The sequence below is a fragment of the Neopsephotus bourkii genome, unplaced genomic scaffold (assembly GCF_033783945.1).
Source record: "Neopsephotus bourkii isolate Nb327-2 ecotype Australia unplaced genomic scaffold, CSIRO-AGI_Nbou_v1 NB_690, whole genome shotgun sequence".
Taxonomy (NCBI): domain Eukaryota; kingdom Metazoa; phylum Chordata; class Aves; order Psittaciformes; family Psittacidae; genus Neopsephotus; species Neopsephotus bourkii.
In genome coordinates, this window is record NW_026901189.1 from 2,197,678 (window position 1) to 2,219,501 (window position 21,824).

Consider the following 21,824-nt stretch of genomic DNA (forward strand, 5'->3'; position numbering starts at 1 on the left):
GGAGAAATATCCTGGATAAATTACTGCAGAGGGATTAATTGCCACACAGCTGAAATCTGTAACACGGGTTTTGTGAGAAGGGAGTACAGGCCAGCTTTTTTCCAAAATGTCCTATCAGACAAGACTTACATACAGATGAAAGCTGTTTGTCTTTTTTTTCCTCCTGACAACAGAATCACAAGTATAATCCAAATTTCAGGGTTTTAAACACACTTGTGGATGTGCTATCATCTCAAATCCTTATCTCACTGGAATCGCTGGAAAGAATTTCTTATCAAAGCAAATATAAAACTCATTGACATGACAAAATGGTTGGTATAAAAAAATTATTTTACATTGAAATAGAATTTTCTGGCAGGACTCTCCACTTCCCCACAAAATATGGAGGTAAAAGGTTCCTGAAATACCCAAGCCCCCTGCCAGCACACTTCCATGAGAGCTGCCTCACTCGCAGAGCCTGAAGGATTTTTATTAAGTCTGACATTTTTGTCAGGGCTCTGCAGGGGTAACCTGTCAGCAAGGAGCAACCCCCAGGTCTGTTTTGTCAGTCCAACTGCTGTGATTGCAATTAACTGTCACACTGTTTTACTTCCTTCCCTCACAAACACATTAAACCATGTCACCCAAGGCTCTGTCTAACACATCCTTGAACACCACCAGGGATGGAGCATTCACAACTTCCCTGGGCAACCCATTCCAGTGCCTCACCACCCTCACAGTAAAGAACTTCTTTGTTATATCCAATCTAAACTTCCCCTGTTCAAGTTTTATCCCCTTACCCCTTGCCCTATCACTACAGTCCCTAATGAAGAGTCCCTCTCCAGCATCCTTATAAGCCCCCTTCAGAAACTGGAGGGCTGCTATGAGGTCTCCACGCAGCCTTCTCTTCTCCAGGCTGAACAGCCCCAACTTTCTCATCCTATCTTCATATGAGAGGTGCTTCAGTCCCCCGATCATCCTCGTGGCCCTCCTCTGGACTTGTTCCAACAGTTTCATGTCTGTTAGGTTGAGGACACCAGAACTGCACACAATGCTCCAAGTGTGTATGGATGCTGCCCAGTCATTTAGAAAAAGCAGTCTCTCCCACACAGATGTACCCTGCTGAAACATAAATTCAATCAGAATATTCTTATATCTAAAGATAGCAGAGTGGGCCCTTATGTTAGCTTTGAACTTTTCTCCCTTGAATGCTACCAGGGTTTCAAAAGCTAAACTTTACTAAATATACTGTTCCATTTGCCCAAATTTCTTATTATTGCAGCTTCCAGAAGCCAGTGAAGTAGGCCCAAAAAAAATGAAATGCAATGAAAAGACAGAAAAGGAGGAAAGAAGCAAGTTTGAGACGGGTTTGGAATAAACAGGCTTTCTTCCAGAAGGCTTTCCCCAAGCAAGTCTTCAAATCCTTAAGTGTCTAGGTTGTGATCCATCACCCATTTCCATCTGCCTGCAACTCATTCCAGACACATCCACAAAAGACAGACATTAGACCTGGCCTTCAACTGGTGGCCCTGGCATGCCTAGCTGAAACAGGAAAAATGCTAATGGTAAGGGTTCTCTTCTCCTATTCTGTAAACACTGGCATTGCCTTTAAACAAAAAAAAAACAAACCAGAAAACCAAACAAAAAAACCCCAAACACAAACACACACACCTGCCACACAGTAAATTTCCCATTTTTTTCTTTCTGTTTTCCTGAGAGTTTCTCCTCTGTGCATTCCTGGAAGTTAATCAAGTTGAAAACTGTCATCAATCATGTCTACCTGGGAAGCAAGTACAGTTTCAGTTAAAATTATTAAAGATGTAGTAGTAACTAGTAACTATACTGGATTTCATTTCATCATAATAGTATTTAAGTAGCTCACTTTCATCTGGAATAAGTTTCATTTGTAAGTTTCAGTTACAATTATGTTCCCCTTATATTTAATCTGAATGAAAATAAATAAATACATAAATGGAAATAAATAAAATATGACCTCCTCTTGTAGTCCTAACCCCATAGGCAGCTGTAGCCTGCTTGGGCCCATTTAGTGTGGGCAAGCTGACCTTTTCCTATAGCCACCGCCACCCTGGGAACTGAAGTGATCACCATGTAAGCTTACTTCTGACCATTCCAATCCTGGAATCTGTTTCAACTAGACCTCTGGCAAGAATCCAGGAAGAAGCTCAAATTCAGGTCTTTGGCTGAAGCATCTTGCTGCAGGTCAGTTTTGCCACAGCACTCCCAAGCACTGGAGAACATGCCTACCTATGTTAACAGACTTGATTAATTCCTCTAAACCCTGTACATTTATCCATGCACTTGAATGACTTCAAGAAAAGGGTTTACATATCCAGTCCTGCTTCCACTGATGTCAATGAAAGTCTCCATTGACTTCAAATGCCCAAATTACAATACAGACCTGCAAAGTAACAAATAATTGTGGGGTTTTTTCTTAAACAAGAAAGACAAAACACAGATTTAAAACACACTGTGATAAAGGATTCTTGCTAGATAAAAAGCATGGAAAAGTTTGAAAATTAAAGGCTTGCAGATATTTATCATATATATACACAACCTATGGGTAATGCTATTTATTAAAATTGCTATTCCAAAGCAAATTACAAGCTTTCCTGTACGATTAAATTGTTTCAAAACCTTACTTTTTCATCACTCTTTGCTAGGCCTAAAATAGAAAGATGGATATGCAGCTTTTTTCCCCAGACATCATTTGTATTTGGATACCAAATTCCAGCAGAACTTTGAAGAATTCAGACAACAGTCACATGAGTTTTGAATGCCTCAACTCTCTATCATACCCAAACACAACTCAGATATTGCAGGGAATCTAGCTGATGTTCCCCAGTTCAGGGACAACCAGTGCCAACAGAAGGCAGAAACACAAAGCTTCTTGCCTAACTGAGCCAGCCACTAGAACTGGGTCCCTCACAATGCAAGCATGGCACAGGGAAACTCCATTTCTTCAGGGTATTCTTTAGCCTTAGCATGAGTAATAGTAGGGTGACAATTCCTCTCTCCAGCTCTACCACTGGTGATTTACTCTGTGAAAGGTGGTTTTCTGCCCCATATGTTTTCTATCCTATCCAGTGTCACTTCACTCCAGCCCCTAGATTTCACTGATAAAATTTAATACAGTGACCTCCTTCATGACAGAGGCTGCAGATTACACCATGGAATTTGCTCAGATTTGAAAATGCAATGGTATATTCAGGTGTACAGTGTAGTATGTGCTAAAGCGTACAATGTATCTATGATTCTATGATTCTATATATGTGCTAAAATATTCCAGAAAGATATCTTGGCTTGAAAATGGAAGACTTATCACAGTCCCTGTTGAAAGTAGAGGTGGCACAGTAAAGAGGCTGTTCTTCACAGTTTCATTCAGAAGCCTGAAGGCCTTAAAAGTTAAGACTGCAAATATTTAAATACCTAAAGTGAAAACAGTACATCTTTCAGAGATTCTGAGCATTTTAAACTGTATCTTAGGAATGTAGCTATCCTCCCCAGTATACAAGAAAACATCATCATATTGTAGTTTTGGGTTATTGGAACCAAAGTCCCTTTATTTTGTCATTTCTACCCTCACTCTGAAAAGGTTAGCATTATTCATCTATCAACTTGGTTTGGTTTCTGCAACTCAAATGCAAGGTATTTATTTCGTCCCTTCACCCCCCTTCCCCCCTCCCCGACTTCCTGCCTTGAAAATGGAATTTATCTGTGTCTTTCACGTTACTCTACATTTTCCATCTTACATTACAAAGATTTGCAGTTAAAGGGGAAAATGCTTTGCTTGTGAAAAACAAGAAAAGGAACAAATATGTCTCTTGCCCAAAAATTCTAAAAATCCTACTTATATAAACAACGTCCCATTTCCAAAGCACGGAGATTTTTCTGAGTTCAGCAAACAGACTGTCTGCGCTGCATTTACACAGACTCATGTTCATTCATCACTTTCAAGTCTAATTACAAAGCCATTTCCCTCTTGGCAACCTCTAATGGCCAGAAGAATTAGGGTTTACATGGTCAGGATACCAAGGGATAACAAATACCCATAACTCTTTGCAGCTGTGCAATTTGTAAAGCCTCTCAAGCTTTGTCTGGGCAAGGGACTACTGTGAGGAAAACTTTCCTCCTCATGCGCTGCTATATCTGGACAAATTCTACAGGTCTCACTTGAGCGCAGCCTCTCACACAAAGTCATAACAACGTCTTTCGACAGTAAAGAGAAATAAAAAACAGCCCTAACCTACTAATGGAAGCACATGCAAATGCAAACCATAGAGTGGTGGAAAATGCTCTGCGCATCATGTCATTCACCTCTCCTGGTGCACAACTGCTCCTGGCTGCATACTGATCCACAAAATGACCGTTCTGCCTTAAAGATGTAAAGTGGTACATTGCTGGAGCTTCTCCCATACAACTGACTGGCAGCAAAGGAGAAGTCTCTATGAAAAGCCTTTCTGATCTGCATTAGTTTCTCCTACCTCAATCATTTTTCCTACTCAAAGCTCATTGTGACATCTCTAACTTTTTACCATCTTTTCTTCTGCAGGTTTATCTATTCGCTCCAACCAGTTATAGTGAATGTCTCCCTTTACAGCCAGTCCATTCAGATCCTGATTTATTTTCAATTCTCTCTAAACATCCTCAACATAGACCAGATGAAGAGAGGAAAGTAAAAAAAAATAAATTCTTGCAAGAGCACTAGAAGTGCATTGTAACAGGACAAAATGCAGAACTGGATACAGCTAAAATTATCTTCATCTTCACTGCCACATTGTGACACTGAACTATTTTCTTCAGAGATTCAGGATTAGATTTTTGTATTTCTCTTTAAGGCTGGTATGTATACAGCCCACATTTTTAATTCCTGATTAATATGTATTAGTTGTTGTTGCCTACAGGCCTAATGGGGAGAGAGGTGTGGACAGACAAGAAAAACCCCAGAGCTTATTTCATATAGAAAAAAACATGGAACTTCTAAGACGCCTGGATAAGAAATAGTCTTTTTAAAAATAAGATTTTAACACTGAACAATGCCAATTAATGTAATTTTTGCTGACCTCAAAGTATTATTTGTTAAAACTAATAAATAAGTACACATAAATTTTGTAAAATAAAACCGCTACATGAGACAGTTAGGTTAGGAAGTATGTTAGACGTATTACAATTATGGAGTCATGGCTTGGGAATATCTAATAAGTAAAACACTGGGGCATACAGTGATAGGACAAGGGGTAATGGGTTCAGACTTAAGCAGGGAAGGTTAAGGTTAGATATAAGGAAGAAGTTCTTTACTGTGAGGGTGGTGAGGCACTGGAACGGGTTGCCCGAGGAATCTGTGAAATGCTCCATCCCTGGCAGTGTTCAAGGTCAGGTTGCATGGAGTCTTGGGTGACATGATTTAGTGAGAGATGTCCCTGCCCATGGCAGGGAGGTTGGATCTAGATGATCTTAAGGTTCTGTCCAACCATAACTATTCTACGATTCTATATTTGAATGCAACCTGTGTTTGTCATAGGGTAATGGTTTGTGCAGTGACAGAGACTCCGCTATAATATTAATTACAAAGTCTGTCAGCTTGTATGTGGCTGCTGCTGAGAAAGGACAGTTAGCAATCTCTACAGGAGGTTGGAAGCAAAACATCTGTGTTTTAAACCCACAAGCTCTGGTCAAATCTAAACAAGCAACAAAGGGTTAATGAATACTTTGCAAAGTGCTCTGAAGAAAAAAAAGCATTAAACAATTACTGAGTGTTATTTCACATCTGTATTTCAGATCTGAACTATGCATAAATTTACTCGCACAACTTCATAGTTCAGGCTTCTCCATACCTCTGGACATGTCCTGGTAGGATCAGGAGACATTACCTGTCTGGGAGACCTGGGATACAGCGCTTTATGCACAAAGCTCACAGAATCCTAACAAGGATTTAAACGTAGAGGAAAAACTTTTACAAAGCTGTATCACATAGTGATACAGTCAAGTGTGATATAGTAATCACTGCCAAGGTGGAAAATCATTCAACCAACAGAGGGAACAGGGAGACAATATAAACAGGTGTTTCCTTGAAAACTCCAGTATGGTTAATAATACTAGAGGAAATGGACCTCCAGAGGCCAAAAATTGTTAGCATCCCTAATGCATTTGCAAATTCCTACTGTGAAAAGTCAGCCTGTAAAAAAAGGACATTTTTAATAAGTGCCTTGTCTGGTTTCCTACACCATTTAATTTCAGATTAATTTTATGAAGACTCTGCTACATATTTTACCTCCCATCTGGTTCAGATTTGACAACGAAATATTTGTGTCTCACTCTGTTCTTTTTAAAGCTCCAAAACCAGATGTCTCCAGCACAACATGATTGCAGCAGGTCATACCACATTCTTCAGCAAGCTGTGCCAGGCCTACTACCCCCCACAGACGGTTCCAGGTAAGGTAAAATTCTGTTGTTTACTCCTTAAAAGAATAAAGCAAACAAACTCAACACCTCTAGGGCACTGTGTGAAAAGGACTGATTAAAATATATTATGGCTTTTTCTTCCAAAAGTTTTTATCTTGAAGCGGTGTTCCTGAAAGCTAAACACATTCAGAATTACAGCAGGGAGAGATCTTTCCCACCCCCACCCCCCTCACCCCCCCATTGGCTTGTTTCCAGCGCATATTTTTGCAACTTCTCTGTTGGGATAAGTAGGCAGGTGTTTCAGAGCGTAGTGCAGGGTGCCTGGCATTTCAGGAAGTTACAAATTTCACACTTGCATACATGGCATATGAGAAGGATGCCGATGAAGATGTATTCTATGAGATCCTGCATTTTCAACAGAAAATGTGTTTATTCCTTAGCAGTTTCACAGGGCAGCTCTGTGCCACATGTGATGCCACCTCCTGTAACACAAACTATTTATTTGTGTTGCTGAAATGCCAGAACAACACCTTTTATCCTTTCTTGCTGATACAAATGTGCCTTTTGCAACACAAAGGAATCTGTATGGATGTCAAAACCACTTCTTTTCCAGAAAAATGATGAAGTTGTGATGCACCTTTAAACTGGACAAATAATTTCTGCATGCGCAGATTTGATATTTTAATGCAAACCAAAACATAAACAGGTACTTGCTCACAAGTAGTGGTATTTTATAACAACATTATAAATATTATGAGAAGGTATCACCCAAGAAAGACCACTAACCAAGCCTGTCAAATCTTAAATGCTGCAGTAGCAAGTAAAACCAGGTATAATCTTCCTCCAGACAAGAGCTAAACATCTCTCAGTATCATTACAGAGCAGGATATTAAGAAAAAAACTCAAACACATTATTAGCTGCTTGCATAATAACCCCCTTTTAATGTCACACATGAAAGCATGTAAGTGTTCCCAAATCTCTTCATGAAGTTCTTCCCAGTCTGGCAAAATGCTTTAATGTAAGTGGCTATGAGTAGCCTTCACGGAAATTCCTTTCATATAGCATATGATCATACTGTTTGCTTGATGGAGACACTATATTAGGCCAGTGCACGAAGCCTGGGAAAAAAAAAAAAGTGTTCTTTGCTAGAAATAAATGCAAACTAAAACCACAGAAAAGAGCCAAAGGGCATGAGAACCAGTAGAATCATTCCTAATGAGATGAGAAAGGAAGAATTCTACCAGCTTACCTGTTTATGCCAAGTTAAATACACTTGAGTAGAATTGACAAATGCTGTCCTTCTGCATGTGAAATTAATATATTTAATGAAATAATTCTAGAAAAGTAAGCACAATGTAAGAATCATTTATCAAAAACATCTTATGATTTTTGTAACAGGATAACTTACTTGCCCCTTTCAAATGCCAAGGCATCTATTTCATCAAAGAAAAGAACTGAAGGAGACACCGCTCTGGCTTTCCTAAATATCTAGAAAAACAAAAACAAAACACTGAGTTCTAGGGAATGGAAAACTTTTTACAGAATACTATCACCCTGTGCGCACCTCAAAAGCTACAGAGCATCACAAAACAGACATAAGCCTTGTTGTCTTTTATAAAAAACAAAACAACAGATGTTTCAGAAGTTACTCATGATACTGCCCAATGCAGACATACAGTTAAAGCTGCTACTGGATCCCAAATTCGACATTCATCACTAGGCCAACACAGGACAAAGTTAAACAACACAAAGCATCCTTTCTGCTTCTTTTCTTTTTCAAATTTAAACCATAAGAAGTTGGGGTTTTTTAAAGCTTAAAGGTAACTTTATAAGCAAAGAAGAATTTGAATGTCAAGAATGTTTAACCTACAGTATTACATATGTTTTGCCCCTTCTCACCTCTCTCACTGCTCGTTCAGATTCACCAACATATTTATTCATCAGCTCAGGTCCCTGCAAAGTTAAAAAAATTGGAAAATATAAAATTCCACATTACATTTATCAATAAAATGACTGAGACATCTGCCAGTGCTACATTACTGATGTGCTGTTACAAGGAATTTTGACAATTTGTCACTTGCAAGTCCTATTTGTGTATTTTTAGACTTACCTTCTACCTGTACCAAGTGCTCCTCCATTTTTTATGGCACTGTGCATGCCTGTAATTATGCATGTAAGTTAGTCTTCTCATAATACTTTCCTAGTCCTTTCATAAGAAACTGAACTACCAAAAACCAAACACACACACACACACACAGAATTTGGTGCTCTTAAGTTATTGGCTCAACAACAGTAACAAGGGGGCTGTAAATCAGGCAGAAAGATGAATCAGAGAGCGCTTACTTGCACTCTCAATATGTATCCTACCCAGCTAAGCACCAAAACAGTGACTTAAACCAATGTTTAACAGCATGTCTTTGAACTTGACAGTTTGCAGGCCCAGAAAGAAGCTGCCACCATAGCAGCACACCCAACACCTATCCATGAGGATCTCAGTCCATCCCCAGTAAGAAAGCTGCTCAGTGTCTGCAGACCACAGAGTTAGTGTTCAGGCCTTGAGCAAGTATTTACAATTATAAAAACAATGGAGAATTCTCAGAGTATTTTCTGTCCTGCTATATCCTGTAGGATAGGCTGCTTAAATAATGCTTCCTCATGGGACTAAGATTCTCGTGGGACTCACTGACTTCAGCCTGGTTTGCATCAACATTGCCCTGCAGCCACAACGACCAATAATTATCTGTGCCCTAAACAAAAAGAGCCAGTGGCTTCAATCTGTTTTCCAGGGAACAGGTGTCCTCATCATTTCACCAGCAGAAACTACATCCTTCTTCACAGTCAGAAAATCCAACACTCTTCTCATGCTTCACAGCTGCAAGTACCTTCAAGTAACAAGGGTCAGAGCAGTAAGGCAGCTTTAAACAGCAGGCATGTTAGAATCAAGACTATGGCAAATGTATATTTATACATCGGCAGTGACAGAGTTTCTGTTACAACCCCTCTGTAATGGGGACATCTGGTCTTTGTACCCAGATCAGAAGAATAGAGATTCACTACTCTGAAAATACAGCACACTGGTTTTTGCAGTCTCCTCTCTCCATACTGATTTTGACTCTTGCAATAACAGTTAATGGACTGACTTATCTTGATACTGGTACTGCTGGAAAGTACCTGTGCATATGTATGGGAAAAAGCACAAATCATCTGATATCAGCAAAGCATCCAGGCTAGGCCACTATTTTTATTTATTTTCAAAGACTTGTCCATTATCCAAAGGACCAGGCAAGATACTGTAGCGGCAGACCTATAGTACCACTCAGGTAAAAGCAATTGTTTAAGTGTTGGAAAAGAAAACTGCATGCCTCGCCCATAGGAAATGTAAATTAAACAATTAGCATTGCTTCCTTTCAACAATATCCATCCTTACAGCAACTGCTGCAGTAGCTAAAGCGTCACCTGCAGGCTTTCAACAACTTCAGAATTAGAGTCTGTTGGATACTTGCAGGAAACAGAATTATTCACACACACAACTGATGAATGCAGGAAAGAAAGACAGAGGGAAAAAAACCCAAAAAACTAAGAGAGAGAAACACAAAGTGCTTTTCTACTGCCCACTGGGGATGCTAAACATGAGGAAAGTGAAGCAGTTAGTGCAGAACAGGCTTGCAGCTTAAGAGACAGCACCTAGCTGCTCCCAGCCCTTGCCACTCATGAGGTTCAGCGCAGACAAAGAATCCAATAGCATGGGCCTAACAAAACCTTCAGAAACAGGGCACAGTCTTCCTGTCTAGCTATCTCTTAAACTGAGCTGATACACCAACAAACCTCTGCAGAACCTACCCACAATAACAGGTTTTACTTTTTCTGTGGACCTTTTCCTTCATGCTCTCATTCTCCTAACTAATTTTTATTCACATCAGTATTCTCATGGAAAACAATACCACATATATATCAGTGCCAACAGTGTACTCCTCCAGTGTGACACAACATCAAATAGCCTGACATTTTCTTTTCTTTTGACTGAGCAAAAAAAATTGCTTAAAACCAAAACTACTCTCTTTGAGCTTTAAGGTACAATATAATTTCAGATGCTTGGAGTTTTATTTTTAATTAAGCATTAAAATATAACCAAGGCAACATCAAAGCAATAACTACTGTTTAAAATGTTTCCAACGAGAATTATTTTGAATATATGGTTTTGCTGGAAGCTTTGACATGAAGTTTTGACTCCATGAAGTAATGACCTGTGCTTCTTCATGGGGAATTTTTGCAAAAAGTGATTCGATGGTCTCCTTGTTCACCATTCATGAGTGACACCAAAACTGCCATTGAGGACCATGTATTTTATTACAAGTGGCTTGGAACTCGTTAGATATGGCAATAAAGGGAAAGAGTTCAAATTAAGAGAAAGCACACACAGAAGAGGAGGAATCCATATACATTTCATCTCATGCAAACACTTAAAACCACAACACAAAACCTTGAAATGTTCAAAGAAGCTAGATGTAGCAATTGAACTGAGTTAGCTCTGGTCCCTCCTGCACTGAACCTCTGCCTTACCCTGTCTGCAAATGAACTGTCCTTTAGCAAAGACTCATGGCCATTCTTCCAAAAGACAGAACTGTACAGGCAGCAGTGTATAGGCCACTGCAGAGTCACCTGCTGACAGCTGACACTGCTTCTGATTTTCACAAAGCTCACCTTCTTGTTTTAAGAAGGTTTCTTTGAAGTTGAAGGCCACTCAAAAAACACCGGGGTGGCAGGTTATTATTTTTAAATGCTAAACTAGTCAGTAAGTTGCCATTTGTTGAAACATCATTTTTTGGCACACAGGTGAGCATAATACTTTCTTTATAGGCTGTTTATAGTTGTGGATATACTGATCAAGAGGTGCTTGTAACAAATGGTCCAGTCTAATGATACACAGCATCTGCGACAATCCATCTTTCATGCAAAGGGATATGAAGAACTAAAACCTGTTCTTTCTGATTGTTGGCACAATGACTCCAAAATCAGATGAAGACCTGAAGCAGGAAACTGGCAGAAGTAGTTGTAGCTTAGCCATGTGAGACTAATAGTATAAAAACTGCCAATTCGGGCCCACTCTACGCTGCTGAGTTTTATTTATCCAACTTGAAAAGTAGAAATAGTTTCCAGGTATGATGCTTAAACACTATCCCATCCTCATTTACAAGAAATGTTTCCCTTATATGATGAAAACTTCCACTTGTTTATGGTCTGAATTAATGCCTGTTTTATTTTTATTTTTAATACAAAAGCACGAATAAAAGAAGATTCCTTATATTTAAAATATGATCAGAATAAGCTCTCTAAAGATTAACTGCAAAAAAGATAAGATCCTTGTATACAGGCTGCCACATATGATAAGCTTGTGTACACATGGTTATGACAGAAGTTCTCAGGGTGTTTTTCAACTACAAGAGAAACATCTGGTTATCCCTGAAGTTGGAGTATCAGTAGTTTTTCTAAGCAGTGCTTAAAACCACTTGCAATTTTTTTTCACATGAAAATGCAGGGGTAGCGACTTTCAATATAACAGAAATTTGGTTGGTGACCTCCCTCTGTATACAATTTCTTTACTATTTTGACAATCAGGTAAGCTACTCACTGAAGTTTGTTGAGCCAGATGGACACAGCTCCAGATTTCTTCAGCATACAGCTCTGCATGCTCTCTTCAAAAATAATGCCATTCGAACACATGCAAGGTTCTGGGTTCTAACATAGACACACTGAACCACTTTAGCTATAGAAACAGTTCATATTGTTAAGAATCCAATTAATTAGAGAATTTATAGCACATCCTACAAATTATTACTCTACAACAGAAAACACACAATTCCTTCTTTGTCAAGTGCAAAGTAGAAGTGATCAAACAGACATTAAAATATCAGCCATAACCATGGAATCACAGAATGGTTTGGGTTGGAAGGGACCTTAAAGCTCATCTAGTTCCACCTCCCTGCCACAGGCAGGGACACCTTCCACTAGACTAGGTGGCTCCAAGCCCCATCCAACCTGGCCTTGAGCACTGCCAGGGATGAGGCAGCAGCAGCTGCTCTGGGCAACCTGTGCCAGTGCCTCATCACCCTCACAGGGAAGAACTTCTCCCTAATAGCTAATCTAAATCTCCCCTATGTCAGCTTAAAGCCATTCCCCCTTGTCCTGTCAGTACATGCCCTTGTAAAAAGTCACCCTCCAGATTTCTTGTAGCCCCATCTAAGCACCGGAAATCTCCTCTAAGGTCTCCCCTGAGCCTCCTCTTCTCCAGATTAAGAGAGTTCATTAAAGTATCCCAAATTGTTATACTTTATTAAAAATGTTAAATTTTCAAATACAGTTAGTTTTACTATCTGCAATTAACTTATAAGTTACTATGAATGTGTTACTATGGATCTTTTGGGAAATTTTATCAAACATTTGGCAGTTTCTCATGAAACCACAATGCTTCATTTTTCATCTTAAATGTTTTCCTTAAGTAGCTACAGGCACCAAGTTTTCTTATTTCATGCTTCTGCCCACTGAAATCCCCACCAAAAGGCTAAAGTATCTTCCCAAAACTCAATGACAGTTCTTCACAAAGCAAAACAGTTGGCTTTTCCAAGTCTCATTAATCTGTTTGAGCTGCCACAGCCAAGAGCTGAAGGAAAAAGCTGAGGAAACTTCAATAGGAAAATATTTTTACATAATTGAACCAGATGACAAACTAAGCTTAGGCACATGTTAAGCACAGGGATTGGTACAAAAGCATCAGCAGGGTGATACAGGAATACAGGAAGTTAAATCAAGCCAAGGTGAAGTCAGAGCTTTTGAGAACAGTGTGTATTTTTGCAATTACTGCTAATTGAAAAAAACAAAAGATTCCTTCAACCCAAGCTCTTCGTTAACAGCAAATAAAATGTCAGGAATATTTTCTACCTTCAGGGAAAAAATCCCAACCAACAAAACCCCGCCAAACCAAAAAACAAACAAACAAACCAAAAACAAAAAAAAAAACCCAAACACAACCACCAAAAAAAAAAAAACCCCAAAAAACCCCAAAAATAACCAAAAAAATCCCCAACACTTTTTTTTAAAATCACATCAGAGTTGGAACTCCTAACCAAAGCAAACCATTGGTTTTGCTCGGTGTTAACATCCATAAACACCACCTACTGTCATGCATGGGCCTGGGTGACTGGTTCTTTGCTTTTGGGTTGGTTTGGGGTTTTGTTTTGTTTTGGTTTTTTTTGAAGTATTGTTTCATCATGTTTACAACAATTAGTGTGTCTCTCAGCTGAATTCCAGGGAGTTTAACTTTTGGAGGTGTAGATTTTCTGAAGTTTTAAGTTGTTCTTTGTCACTATCACTAAGTGAATTTTTGCCTTAGTTGTGATGTTAAACAGACAAGTATTAAAAAGCACTAAGAAGCAAGAGGAAAAGTGCTGCTTCCAAACCCATTACAAGCACATAGAAGTTACATATTTGTTCTTGTTATTTATTTTGTACTCAGGTAATCTGCTTGTTGGATAGAAAACAGAACTCAAAGTTCCCTGTTGACATAATCCTGAGCAAAAGCCTCCTGAAATTAGCGGAAAGTCTCTCCCTGGTTTTAGCAGTCTGCGTAAGTAGAAAGTAATGCAATGCAGGATACCATCAACAACATACATCCTCTCCAGTAGCTAGCAACCTGGGCAAGCAACAGAAAATCCATGAAGAAAAAAATATTCATTAGATTCTCACCACAATACAGTGAGACACAGGACTTCCCATATATCAAATAAATAATGGGGGGAAACCCACAAAAAACTAAGATGACAGTAATATCAAATTTAAATAAACTGAGAAGCAAGACAAACACATATATAATGATCTATGCCATACAGAAGTATCTGGAAGTTTCCCCAGAAATATTCTTATCACCACAAAAGCTTAGTGGTCTAATCAATATATATATGTCAAAAAAGCAGCCAGTCAAAGCTGGCCCTAAGCGCAGGAACTGTCAAAACAGTATGGAGAGATACCTACCACCGTCAGCCAAAGAGAGGAAAAAAGGCCCACAGAAATAACACAGTGACAAAGGGGTTCATTTTCCTTATGTTCAATTTCAGAAATCTGGATGACATCTAAGGCAAAAGTGTCACAGAGAAAGTTGTATATATCAGCAGCCTGGCAAAAGCTGAAAATTGTATCCTCCATCATATTAACGTTGATAGCTCCAGTACCTGTGCACCATTTTCCTTTTCTACTGGTAAAATAAAGGCATAAAATACATTTCAGAAGAAAATTACAAAAGCTGGGGCAAGCACAAAAGGAGTGTGAAGAAGCACAAAAGTGCATAGAAGGCTAACTGAAATAAGAATTTAATCAGATCAGAGACGATTGATATGACTGATGTTCAATCTCAAAGAATTAAAAAGTTATCCTAATTCACACAGTCTTGTACTCTCTTTGTATCCATTATCACAAAACACTGAAAAGTCTTCAAAAAGTTGAGAACAATTCAGTTGTCTTTTTGTAACAGAGGTTCAGAATGGGGGAAAATAAGCAAGATGACCACTAAAACCCTGAAAAGCTTCAGTGCAGCAAGTGATATAGATAAAGGGGTGGTGAGAGGGAGCAGGAAGACCCATCCCCTGGAAAGTACTTGAAAACCTCCTCCCCAGTAAATTTAGTAGATATATTGTATTAAAGACAAAGAAAGTCAAATGAAGGAGTAAAAATAAACAATTCCCCTTAGGACTTACATGCAAGATTGCTTTGTAAAACAAAGGAACCAGCCAAATGCTTTTCTCTGGAAAAGCAAAAGGTCGCCAATCTTGGTGAAAATACAGCTATAAAAGGTTTTGGCCAAATATCAAAGAACATGTTTACAAAACAGCCACATTCATTGTAACACTAACCATTCAAACATCACAATAGATTTCAGGAGAGAACAGGATGCAATGTCAAACATCTGTTATCACGTTATTTTCTTCAGCTCCTCTGCACAGAAATTGTATCTAGACCTTGCCCACCTTCCAAACCTCATTAGAGGTAAGCCAGATGTGGGCTGGAGGCTACTTTGTTTTTACCGTGCCTTATACAGCATGATGACAGCCCATCATACTCAAGACACATGGAAACATTCACTTTTTAACAGATTATATATAACCCAGCTGAAGAACCTCATTGAGCAGAGTCAGCCGTCCAAACTGCACAGACATTGCATAGACACATCTGGAAAACAGTACAAAGCCTTCCTGGAGCCAGGCTGGGGCAGGAGCAACACCTTCTGCACCCAAGCAGGGCAGCCACCTTAGAGAAGAGTACATGCAGCACTCTGAGAGAGCTGGATTTACTGGGCCCACGCATCTAAAATGTAGTGTGCAGACATAATCGGTCCATCTTCCAAAAATCACTGGACCAAGTAAGCATTGCATGTAATGTACTCAATTTCCTCTCAGGTTTCAGACACAGGGAGAGACAGCATCCAGAAACAGGCTCCTATATCTAGAGCTATGACTCCTGTCTGCAGCTTGTTCTCAAGAAGGCCCCAAGAATCTGAGTCACCTGGACTATCCTGAAAGATTACACATACTCCACAAGCTGTATGGCAGACGCTTTTCATCAAAATTATTTATTTGGGGCAGGACAGACTGGGAGGAAAATGCAAGTCTGAAAATTAAATTATCAAGAAACACACTTCCACTCAAAAATCCTGATACCGGTTCCAGGGACAGATATTTGAGACATAACACAGAGAACAGTAAAATTAATAGGACTATAAGCAAGGAAAATCCCCTCCCTCAGGGAAACAAAAAAACCCACCCAAAACACCCAAAACAAAAAAAGGCACAAAAAAAAACAACAAACCCACAAACCCACAAAAAACAACCCCCCACTTATTCATCTACTTTGGATTCATTGCAGGAACACATGCAGTGGAAATTAATTCATGCCTGTTGTGCCTGAGTAAGTGCTGCAGACAATGATGTTTAACACATTTAGTACATGATGGATGTTGCCTTTTCTGTTCAGGAAGCAAATGTGAAGTTAGAGAAAGCGGGGTATGCTCCCTTCCTGGAGTCAACATATCCAGGGCTGGACATGCTCCAGAGATTTACTTCTTGAAACATGTACATGGAATATTTGACCAGTTCCAGACAAAAGGGATTTAAATACACGGGATATAAAAGGCACCTTCCCCAGTCTATCCACTGCTGCTACTGGTTGTCATTGACTGGGTTTTGCACCAGCAGATCTCCACTGTGAAGAAACATTGCATTACTCTATAAATAATATCATATCAGTGTGCCTCTGGATACCTCTATTCTGCATGAGCCACCTTTCACTTTTGGACAATTACTGCATCAGTAAGAATGCCTGATGTAGCTATGACTGATGAATTCAGGATATTAACAATGTTCATTTTTAACTGTTTGGGCTTGTTTTTTCAGACCGTCACCTGTTCCCGCCCCATGCTCTCAGGCATCAGGGCCTTGGGCAAGAAAAAGAGTTTTCTTTTAAACAGTGCAGGAGGAAAAGGTTACCTTGTTTACCAGTAACTCTGGAGTACAAAGAACTACTTTGTCCTTACAGAAGAGGCAGAGTAAAGGCAGTGTTTCTTAAGGGCTGAAGTTTCCAAGGCTGCTCTTGTTGATGTGAACGTGACCCAGAGGCATGTCTGCAATCCCAGGAAGCAAAGGCAGTGAAGGGCTGCTGGCTTTAGGCGCAGGGCAACTGCCTCTGCCCCCAGAGAGGACAGGATCCAGAGCTACAGCTACAAGATGTCTGAAAGGACAGGCAGAGGAGGAAGCTGCATAGAAACTAACACCACAGAAGGCTTTGTGACTAAAGAGATGGCCAACAGACAAGGGTTTGTGATCTTACTGCTGAGAAGGAGATACTTTTAAAATACTTAAATGGTTTTTATTGCACTTCATTAACATTTAGCACATCTGCAAGGCCACCCCATGTGGAATCACTCTGCTCTCTTTTTTTTCCTTCCTACATGTTGAAGCTCAGTATTATTATTAAATAACTTCCATTAATGCATCTTCCATACAACCCACAGTAATGACTTACACTGATTCATAAGCAATGAAATCCAAAATTTTTCTATAAAGCGTTCCTTAATAGAATCACAGAATAGTTAGTGTTGGAAAGGACCTTAAGATCATATAGTTCCAAACCCCCTGGGTTGGTGAGACTGACTGGTCTGTAATTCCCTGGGTCATCCATTTTTCCATTCTTGAAAATGGGGGTTATATTTCCCTTTTTCCAGTTGTCGGGAACTTCACCTGACTGCCATGATTTTCAAATATGATGGACAGTGGCTTAGCAACTTCATTCGCCAGCTCCTTCAGGACCCGCAGATGGATTTCATCAGGTGCCATGGACTTGTGTGCATTCAGGTTCTTAAGATGGTCTCGAACCAGTTCCTCTCCTACAGTGGGCCTAAGGTCTTCATTCTCAGAATCCCTGCATCTGCCTTCCAAGACTTGGGTGGTGTGGTCAGAGCATTTGCCAGTGAAGACTGAGGCAAAGAAATCATTAAGAACCTCAGCCTTCTCCAAATCCAGGGTAGCCAGTTCTCCTGATAGCTTCCTGAGGGGGCCTACATTGTCCCTAGTCTGTCTTTTAATCGCTACGTACCTATAGAATCCCTTCCTGTTATCTTTAACATCCCTAGCCAAGTTTAATTCTAACTGGGCCTTAGCTTTCCTAACCTGGTCCCTAGCTTCCTGGACAACACCCCTGTATTCTTCCCAAGTCGCCTGTCCTTGATTCCACCTTTCTTAAGCCTCTTTTTGCCTTCAGATTTTCCTCAGCAGTTCCTTATCCATCCAAGGAGGTCTCCTGGCCCTCCTGCTGCACTTTCTTCTAGTTGGGATGCAACACTCCTGAGCTTGCAGTAGGTGATCCTTGAATATCAACCAACAGCCTTTGCCCCCCTGCCCTCTAGGGCTATATCCCATGGAACCTTACTAAGCAGGCTCCTGAAGAGTGCCCAGACATAACTGATTTTGAAAACTTTCTGAAAACTGATGAAGTACAACTATTTCTCCTGAAAGAAAAGGCAAATAGGACAAAAAAAATCTGTAATGAAACAGGAACAGTATGACAAAAAGTTACTTTCCTGAGGAATGAAAAGGAATGTAAGAGACGACATGATCATAGCTATTACAGTAAGAAGACCTACCCATTATCTAGAGCTGAATTTCATCTGTACTGCTTTAAGAATTTCACTGTTCCCATTTTTTTAAAGATTTGAAATAATGACAATGGTTAACATGTCAGTAGACAACTTACCCACCTATCCAACTTTGCTAAACTAGCTTTTTGAAAAGCATACAAGAAACCACTAGTCCTTTTCATAAGAAAACACAAACCTTACTTGACATTGACAAGGTGTTTCCTCTGGCATATATAACAATCACAAACACTAAGAGCCACTGGACTAGCACTGGGAATCAGTAAACTATCAGTTGTTATGCATGAGTTAAGAAAATGTAAGACTAAATGGCCTACCTTCACTGCCAAGAAGTTGAGACCACTTTCATGAGCCAAAGCTTTTGCTATCATTGTTTTTGAGCATCCAGGAGGTCCATAAAGCAGCACACCTTTCGGAGGCTGAATCCCCATTCGGATGAAGGAGTCGGGATGTTTGAGAGGCCATTCAACTGCCTGCTTCAGTTTCAGCTTGACGTCTTCCAGTCCTCCTATGTCTGACCAAGATACCTGCAAAACAGACCATTTTGCTGAATTCAGACAATGGAGAAAAACTATTTTTAAAAAATGCTCTGTAGAATGCATACTGGTTATTTGATGATATTGTTCTGTTGTTTTTAACCAGTCACTTCTTCAAAAGCCTTTTTACCTTTTTTAAGAAGCAATTATTAATAAAATCAATAACCAATGGTGTGAAACAAGGTTGCGTTCTCGCACCGACCTTATTCACAGTCTTCTTCAGCATGATGCTCCAAAGGGCTACAGCAGACCTCAACGAACAAGACGGCATTTATATTCGATATCGTACCGATGGTAGCCTATTCAATCTAAGGCGACTGAAGGCCCACATTAAGACCCTAAACCATCTTGTCTGTGAACTGCTCTTTGCTGATGATGCCACCCTTGTTGCTCACACAGAAGCAGCTCTGCAGCGTTTAACATCTTGCTTTGCTGAGGCGGCTGAGGTTTTTGGGCTGGAAGTCAGCTTGAAGAAGACAGTAGTCCTCTACCAACCTGCACCGCAAGAAGATTATCGCCATCCCCATATTACCATCGGCGAGTCAGACCTTAAGACAGTTCAGCAGTTCAGCTATCCGGGAAGCATCATTTCCTCGGATGCCACGATCAACAAAGAGATAGACAACAGAATAGCAAAAGCATATAGAGCCTTCAGAAAACTCCATAAAAGAGTCTGGTGCAATAAACACCTGAAGAAAAGTACAAAGGTCAGTGTCTACAGAGCCACTGTATTGCCTACTCTTTTATCTGGGTCTGAATCATGGGTCATCTACCGTCATCACCTGCGACTCCTGGAACGCTTTCATCAGTGCTGCCTCCGTACAATTCTAAACATCCATTGGACTGACTATGTGTCTAATGTCACTGTCCTCGAACAGGCAGGGGTCACCAGCATCAATGCCATATTGCTGAAATTGCAGCTGCGCTGGGCAGGGCACGTCTCTGGAATGAAGGATCACCGCCTCCCCAAGATCGTGTTTTACGGTGAACTTGCCACCGGTAGCCACAAGAGAGGTGCCCCAAAGAAGAGATATAAGGACTCCCTGAAACAATACCTTAGCCTTGGCCATATTGACTACCATCAGTGGTCCACCTTGGCCTCCAATCGGGAGACTTGGAGGCACACCATACATAATGCTGCTGACTCCTTTGAGAGCTCACGAAGAACTAGTCTCGAGGAGAAAAGACAACGCAGGAAGAATCATGTCCCACCTGTTTCACCCAAGAAGACCTTCTGCTGTGCTTTTTGTAGCCGGAATTGCCTATCCCACATTGGCCTTCTTAGTCATCAGCACGCTTGTAGTAAGCGTGGGTAAAGCCCTTCCCAAATCTTCGTTCGCGAAGTCAAGCCATGATGATGATGATTAATAAAGTCACACAAACCAAGAGGGTATTAGAATTGCTTTATGGAGGATGTAAGCAAATATTTTGTATCTATTTCAAAGGTCAATAACAAAACATAGAAAAACAATAAAATGACAGCATGATCACACAGGCAGCAACACGGTGTGATCACTAGCAAAGTCTCTACTCTGTTCTCTTGGGATTTTTAATGTGATGCTGATGAAGAATTTGCACATTACTTTGATGTCTTCCCTGAAGGAAAGGGCTTTTATGAGCTCAAGCTGGTTTTATTTATAGCTGCAGAGTAAGGCCCTGATCCCAGCTATTCCACTAAGCATTATGAGTTTTGGGGTAGTTTCTCCACTTGCCAGCACTTGCCACCACATGGGACTTGGGCACTGGAGATTTGACTAGAAGCTCAAGAACAAACAATCCTCCAAGCAGACAAGTATCTAGGGAAAAAAAAAAAAACAACACAACAACCAAAACCAACTACATACACATGAAAGCAACACTCAAACCCAAATGCAGTTAAATTTGATCTGCTGAAGATTCAAGACAGGCTTGGAAGGCATACATCAGGACAGAACTAATATGTCATACCCAAGAGAGCAGAGAGATCTAAAACCTGATACACCTCTCCCCACATCGCTGTCAACAAGCCTGACCGAGACTTTCCCCTACATCCCCCAGCTGGCTCTTCATCCTGTCACCATACATTCCTGTCCATTTCAATATTAAACATGTCAAAACACACTTAAATCAAATGATCTTCTGCTTTAAAACACTCTCCCAAAAATCTGCTAGACATAAATCACCCTTCAGCTCTGGAAAGTCACTACACTTGAAAGGCAAGCAGAGTATCACTAGAAGGCGATTTATCATATTCCTCCCAACTTGAAAACTGGGGTCACTCCTTGCTTGTCCCTGTTGCTATTTTCCTGATACTAGTATAGGGTGGAAACTAATAGTAGATATTCCCTTAAAGAGGCAATTTAGTCTGCTACTGAAGTGGAAGTAAAAGAGCATTTGGATGTATTGCAAGCACTTTTGTGTAAGTTGAAGCAAACCAAATAAAACTTCTCCATTGTCAGTCTTTGACAGAGAATAAAATTACAAAGACAGCAGGGAGCACGCAGTAGAGATCAACATGCATGGGTCAACCCCTCAGAAATACTCAGAGTTTAAAACCTAACTGGCCTTTCTGCTGTCTGCAGAACATCATCTCTCTCAGACCAAGAATATGTTACAGGAGCTCTAGAAAAAAGACAAACTAAACTCTTTTTTCTTAGTGACCAACAGCTTCTGGCTCTTAAAGAATTATTTTACAAACCAGGGGAATCATGAAATA

At 40.1% G+C, this 21,824-nt stretch overlaps 1 protein-coding gene across 17 annotated transcripts in view; it reads right to left on the bottom strand.

Moving 5' to 3' along the window:
- The window catches only part of AFG2A (AFG2 AAA ATPase homolog A), a 229,774-nt gene that overhangs the window by 173,257 nt on the left and 34,693 nt on the right, over positions 1 to 21,824 (bottom strand). For 8 of the 17 annotated variants that reach the window (XM_061353673.1, XM_061353672.1, XM_061353671.1 and 5 more), the window contains exons 11-13: positions 18,911 to 19,120; positions 8,300 to 8,353; positions 7,809 to 7,888 (exon numbers count right to left, since the gene is read on the bottom strand). In XM_061353673.1, the coding sequence (XP_061209657.1) occupies positions 7,809 to 7,888; positions 8,300 to 8,353; positions 18,911 to 19,120 (344 nt within the window). The remainder of the gene's footprint in view (positions 1 to 7,808; positions 7,889 to 8,299; positions 8,354 to 18,910; positions 19,121 to 21,824) is intronic. The other 9 variants (XM_061353684.1, XM_061353683.1, XM_061353675.1 and 6 more) reach the window with 2 other exon arrangements.